General features: G+C 32.3%; 1 protein-coding gene across 1 annotated transcript in view; it reads left to right on the top strand.

The window, feature by feature from the left end:
- The window catches only part of LOC117111296 (short transient receptor potential channel 5-like), a 48,215-nt gene extending 42,998 nt beyond the window's left edge, over positions 1-5,217 (top strand). The window contains exons 9-10 of the mRNA XM_033254220.1: positions 152-196; positions 543-5,217. Coding sequence (XP_033110111.1) covers positions 152-196; positions 543-1,187 — 690 coding nt within the window. The 3' untranslated portion in view covers positions 1,188-5,217. The remainder of the gene's footprint in view (positions 1-151; positions 197-542) is intronic.
- Positions 5,218-6,946: the final 1,729 nt, after the last annotated feature.

The following is a 6,946-nucleotide window of genomic DNA, read 5'->3' on the forward strand; positions in this document are numbered from 1 at the left end:
GCCCCCCCCCCCCACTTTGAAAAACGTTCCGCCGGCCCTGTGTTGTCATACCGTACGTCTTCCAATACAATCTCAAGTTCTTTATTGTTACCTAATATTTTATTTATCATTTACTTATACCTATGTAAATCATGATTTTAAATTTCAATAGGAACGGAATAAGGTATTCCTTGAAGAAAAGCAACGAGTTTATCAGGTATGATTGCATTTTGATATTGAAATTTACTACAGATCCATGCCTTATTGTATAAATGTTTTTTCCATTAAATGACATTTTTATTATTATGACGAAGACTGAAATTATCAGGAGTTAATATAATTATGACAGTATATTTCAGTTTGAAAATTCTATCGATGATAAAAAGGCAATTATTACAGGAAAGACTATAGCTATATAGGTACATATTTTTGTATATTTATTTTGTAAATTTATTTATAGATGGAATACAATGACCTGTATATAAAATATCAACAGCTCATTTACATTAAAAGAATTATTTCAAGTATTAAATGTCGCCAAACTTGTACTTTTAAACACACAGGAGATTATTGGAAAACTTGTGTCACGCTACATCTTCGACGCTAAGCGTGATGATGACGAAGGCAACCAGGACCAATGGATAAATCAATTGAAAGAAGACATTTCAAGCTTCAAATACGAAATGTTTGAAGCTTTAACAGAAATGGATTCCCGAATGAAAGATATGGAGACTCAAATACGCGAAGGATCTGGATCCGGTGATCGTGGTATCGGCACAGGATTTTATCATGCAATGAAAGATGCAATTAAACCGTTAAGTAGACCTGACAGTCTACAATCGGTTCAATCGGGTGTTTCTGATGCGTGTGCGATCGTTTCCAAAGACCTTAAAGACTCGAAAACCCCTCTGTGGGCTGACGGTGAGTTTGGTGAAATGCTAACACCTGTACCTATTCATAGGAAAAAAGTTAAACCAAAGTCTCCGTCAATGCCAGCAAATATTGGAGGTTTTCAAATACCGGAGGAATGGGAGAGATTTGAACCCATCAGATTTATAGACGATGAATACGAGGCACTTAATATATATTCAACAAATAGGCAATCATCAAAACGTAGGAGACATAGCGTCAATAATATAAACCATAATAGCGTTCGAGCTAAGAATACAAGAAATTCTAAGAAGATGAACCATACTTCAAGAGTTTAAAAGCCATAGCTTATATTGTCACGCAAATGGTCTTTCGAAAAATGAATACTGTAAGCTTGTTATCTTTCACGCAACATCAAAGTAAAACCATTTTTAAAATTAAAAATTGATTATCAGAAAAAAAATTATAGGAAGATAAATTAGTAGATCTAATACATTTCACTTACAACGGTTGAGTCATTTTATGATGTTAAGAAGATACACCGATGTGAAAATGAACAAATTATATTTTTAATATTATAGTGTATATTCGAAGAATCGAATTACATACACTATACACAAAGTAAGCGGTCTTTACATTCTGGTTTCTTATTTAGTTTACTAAATTTCTACAAGTGTGTATACTTTTCTCTGGTTTCTGAAAGGTCATAGTTTCTCATCTATCAAAAAGTAGGAACGGTTGTTGGAGAATTTTATACACAGCTTCAACCGAGATGAACATTACCATTTATAAGTAATCTCAGACACACTGAAATCTACCAAATAACGTAAGAAAATTAACGGCGATGACCAAAACGCACAAGCACATCAGAAGTTTAGAAGTAACTAAGCGTATTTCATCATAGGCCTACATTGTCTTTAACAGTACCTCCTACAAAAAAAACACACCGTCTCGGCAATAGTTAGTGATTTCTCGACTGGAGTGGGTAAATTCTTCAAAAGGTAATCTCTACCAGTGTTAGGGAATTCCTGGCAAAATTTGGTTGGGTCTTATTTCCAAGCATCAGACTCTTTTAGCAAGAGTATAACATTTGTTTGCAAGTGGAGGAAGTTTCACTTGCCTGTACACCTACTCTACACCTTGTTAAGGATTTCCTTGTTATTATATCACCACCATTTCATATTTTAATAAACTGTGGGATGTTATGTGTCAGGTTTTATAAAATAATCAACATTTTGTTAATATAAGCATACTCTATAAGCATTTTGAAGTCTGGCTTAGAAAGAATAATTATGTGATCAATCTTTGCATCACATTTTAAAACGGCATTAAACAGGACTTTACTAAGCCCTGGCAGGCTAGCTTATGAAAGAATTCTGTAAATTAATAATGTTTTGTCACACTCTTTCCTGAATCAGTTTTCTTTGGTTTGATTTCAGTGTATCAGAGGTAACTAACCTATTTATACCTCAATTAAGGCTCTTTGAAGCAGTCCCATGCTGTGTTGCTGCCCTCCATCTACATATAGCAAATCGTAGGCCTACATGTTGTTTTGACATGACTTGTGAAAGTAAATCATGTAGCTTACCTATAAGTCTGACAGTGTGAAACAAACTCTAATAAAATTGACTGATAATTCTTCATAGATTATAAATTTAGATCTTATTTACAACAATACTAGAATGGCTGATAGCTCCATTGACTGTTTTTGGTTATAAACGATAATTTAAAAGCATTTAAAGAACTGTCAGTGTTCGTGTAGGCATTTTTCATCTATTAATAAAAGTAATTATTATTGTTTAAAGTATTGACATACCGTCTTTGATCTTTACTTTAAACGATTTATTATGATCGTTTAAACTTTCTGCATTATGATTGGTTATTCGTCACATAACTGGTACCATTCTACTGTATATAGGTAATTGTGTACATACATTTTATTCCTTAAGAATAACAATTTAAAGTTCCAAACATAGAATCACAATGTTTTGCATAACCTTCTTTGGAGTTTGTTTCATACTATCTTTATGAAAGTAAGCTGAAAAAAACTTTGTAACACATTTGTTCTATTTGTAGAAAGCTGTATATAATATTCTTTTTGAATGAATTTTAACTTTTACTTGATAGCTTTAACATTTAATTCAAAAATGCAGAAATCGTCAACATCATCAAAACGATACTTATACACATTAGCGTAAAAATATTCTCAGGCAAGGAACGTTGTACATGGAAGGGAATTATAGTGTGTGATAGATAGCCACTTACAGGTAAAACATGACTGAAGCCAAAAGTGGCTTACAAAAAGACTGACTGGCGTTATATCAGAGAGTCATGATTTAGATTTTACTACAGTTTATTTGCATAGCTTAATACATGATATTAAAAATAAGTTTTGAATTATATTTAGCAATCCTATGTATAAACGGGTTTCTGTGGACAAGATGCATAGTCTCGTTTGTAAATGCAATGCCATGCATTGTTGCCAAGTCCAAGTGTACAAATGATAAAGTTTAACTATTGTATTCGTATATCGCTTTTATAAAACTTTTTCTAATAATGTTAATAGTTAAGTATTATAAGATTCCGACATAAAACTTTCTTAACTGAGGGTTTTACCAAATTTATTAGAAATATTCTTTTTTTCAAACTTTAGGAATCATATTGCCATGAAATACCGTATTAAAAAAAAATCACTTTTTGTAGAAGTAATTAACTTCTAGTGATACGTATCAAACACAATATCCTTAAATCGATTACCATTTAATTTACAGGTCAATGCAGAGAATACGAACTCCTGTTAATTGGTGGAAGTTAAAGTCTAAAATACCAAAAAGGAAAACTTATAATTTAATATGAAAATGAATTGCTAAAAACAATACAAAGTTGGGTCAAGTTATTTCTGGTCATTTTACATTATTTTAAAGTTGTTTAGCTCATAACAGGCGGTATATCATTTATTTAAAGAAGCCATTAAATGATAAAGTCATTGATCGATAGATATTTTAAGATGTGTTTAGTTATAATGTAACTGGCATTTTCCAAAGCATTGAATAGTAAGGATGACCCTGACTTTATTTTAACCTGGTGTTAACATAATATATAAAAAATAAAACTAACAATAAGTTGCAATTTGTCACTGTATAGGCACTACATAAAGAAAAATAAACATTAGAAAAATATATTAGACAATACATATCAATGATATCGGAATATATTATGCCAAGTCAATTGCAGTTGCTTAAAAGGTATTGCAAAAATTAGGACTACCGACGGGTATTACTGCTTCCATTTGTAATACGATTTCGTCTAAATGATTGACCTATTTATCATCATTAGCATTCATACTAACTGTGTTCGCTAATTTGAAATATCGAGGCAAAATGAGTGAAATTTTTAAATAGGCCTACTATCTATTTACATTTAGACCATAAAGTGTCCACTAAACTTATTCTGTCTTAGTTATAATGTAATCAGCGCTTCCAGTCGTTGGTAAATTAGGCCTATAATAAATCAAAATCAAATATAGTAATATGACTATTTATATCTTTTTGCTACACTGTCTTATTTAGTCTAACATATTTCGTTTTCATTTTAGTTGTATTTTTTAACAACTTAGTTTTTTGTAAAGAACTACGTTGGCGTATGTATACTTTTGTCTGGTATGTCTTTGTGGACTTGTAGTGTGTCGTTATCAGAGTCAGTTTGTTGTAAGTCGTTATTTTCAAGGCGGTCCATCTTACAAACATAATGAAGCTTTGAGTATACAATCATTTTGCATAACAATTTTTTTAGTATGTTGAAGAACATTTCATCGACATACACATGCTACACAACCCTCTGTGGATTGAAATAGTATTTTAATACATGTATTAAATAAGTACGTTAACTGATTGTTTTGATGAACATAGTTCGATACAGCAACAAATTTCAGTAATCGGAGTAAGGAAGCCTACAGATGCAAATCTAACTAACCAGAGCTGGTCTCGTTGTTTCGATATTACATGTTACCTTTGTAACGTATAAATTTATAAAATATATAATTAGTTAGGCCTAGTTTAAAAATAAAAAAAGTTAAAAAATGCCATTGAATATCAATTGAAGATGTACAAATTCTAAAGAATTGGTCCAACATGTTCCAAAACGCCAGCTATTTTATGTAGGATGTCGGGCGATACCTTGTTAACATTACAGAAGTTCGGATGTTAAAACGACATAATTCTTTCTTATTGATTGGATACTCATATCGATAATGATGTAGATAAATTTCAATATTTCGAATGCTAAAGTTAATGGTATAGAATTGTATGTGAAAATAAATCTTGCAAATGTTATGTCTCTAGCAAATATAAACTAATTTTTGATTCAATTCTATTGCATTGTTTTGTGATATGCGTTGCTAGATGATGCCTTACATAGACATTATTGTGATCCTGGTACAACATAAACAATCAGGTAAAGACTTTTTAACAAGTAGTTCTAGTTCTAACGTCGAAAAACCAAAGTTCCAGTTGTAATCTAGCTCATGACGGCTAGCAAACAACGGTTACCAAAGTAACCAATGAGAAGAAATAATTTTAAAAAAATGTTATCTGGTAGAAACCTCTCTATTGATTGAAACATAATGCATTATCCTATACAGTAATTATCCTTATCTTATAGTTTGGAATAACATCATTATAGCATTGCCCCAACCTGGACTAATAAAGCTGATATGGTATTTACATCATTTGAAATAATCCACCGGCATATGTCCATTGGCAAACATATTAATGATCCCGAAACTGGCTGGAATATTAAAAGCTGACTTATCGCACCTTGCATATCAGTATGGTACACCGTCTCGCCTTTATTTAAACGAGTGAAGAAAACATGAAACACATTTTCAACACCATCTAAACTCAGTTATATGCAAAAACACATCTAATTCAGACGTTTCACCATTCTTGATTCCCCACACAATAATTACCATCTTAAAATTAAAGAAGCCCTACATTGCTTAGGGAAATTCTTCACTTAACAAACAACTCATTACTATATCACTGTTCCATTCAAATTCTTAGCATTTTGCTTATTGAATCGCGCTCTCGAATCCGGTTTCGCACTGTGCCTTTTCCATTTTTCTATGAGGCATGCTGCCTACACGTCATCGTCCACTTTGTGGTTCTCTTTAGCCAGTGGCGGATTCAGCCGCTTCACCATAAGGCTAGCGGTTGAATTTATTTAACCTCGTGAAGCCAGAGATTGTTTTTCAATTATTTGAAAAGAATACCTTTTGGAGAATCCAGAATTAATTGATAATGAGCATCAACAAATTCTAGATTGTCCAGAATTTATTGAAAATGAGCATCAACAAAATACTCCATATTTTTGACCGAGCCCAAAACACTAACAAATGCGAGGAAACTTAAGAACAAGCTTCGCAAACAAGTTTCCAAAGAACTGCTAGCGATGCTGATAAAGGTACCCCTTTTAAGCACCAAAGGCTCAAAACTACTGTAAAAATTGAAAAGGTAACAACAACAATGTTAGTAATACCAAATATGAAGAGAAGCTGTATCACAAAAATTTCTGGAATTTTAGTAAAAAGGCGTCAAATTCTTCCAACTTTTGATATAGAATTAGCCTACGCATACTACAGTAATATATACTTCAACCATGTTCTTATTGCCTTCGAGCGCCTGAATTGGTTACGAGAAATTCAAACTTCGATTGCTCCCCTCGAAAAAATATACTTTCTTAAGCCGAAAGGTTAAAAGAAGACACTTATGAGCAAGAAATTCAACTCTTCACCGGGTCCAGACTTCATTACGTACGGTACAGAATTCTGAAATTTCATTTTCATTTCATTATTTATTTATTTGACATCAAAAGGTCCAGGATTTGCGTCACCAACAATGCGCCATATTACGAATGTGTCTGCATCCCCTGTACATACAACATAGTTAAAATTCAAATGATGTCGATGTTGCCTTCATTTTCTAGCCAAGCTTTTTAAGAGTCCTGTATCCCTCCGTTTTCAAGGACTACCTGCAATGTTACTCCAATCTATAAATACGGAGAAACAAACGATCCTGCCAATTTTATTATTATTGCGCTA

This window comes from Anneissia japonica, unplaced genomic scaffold (assembly GCF_011630105.1).
Source record: "Anneissia japonica isolate Jap-2015-1 unplaced genomic scaffold, ASM1163010v1 scaffold288211_len279840_cov171, whole genome shotgun sequence".
Lineage (NCBI taxonomy): Eukaryota > Metazoa > Echinodermata > Crinoidea > Comatulida > Comatulidae > Anneissia > Anneissia japonica.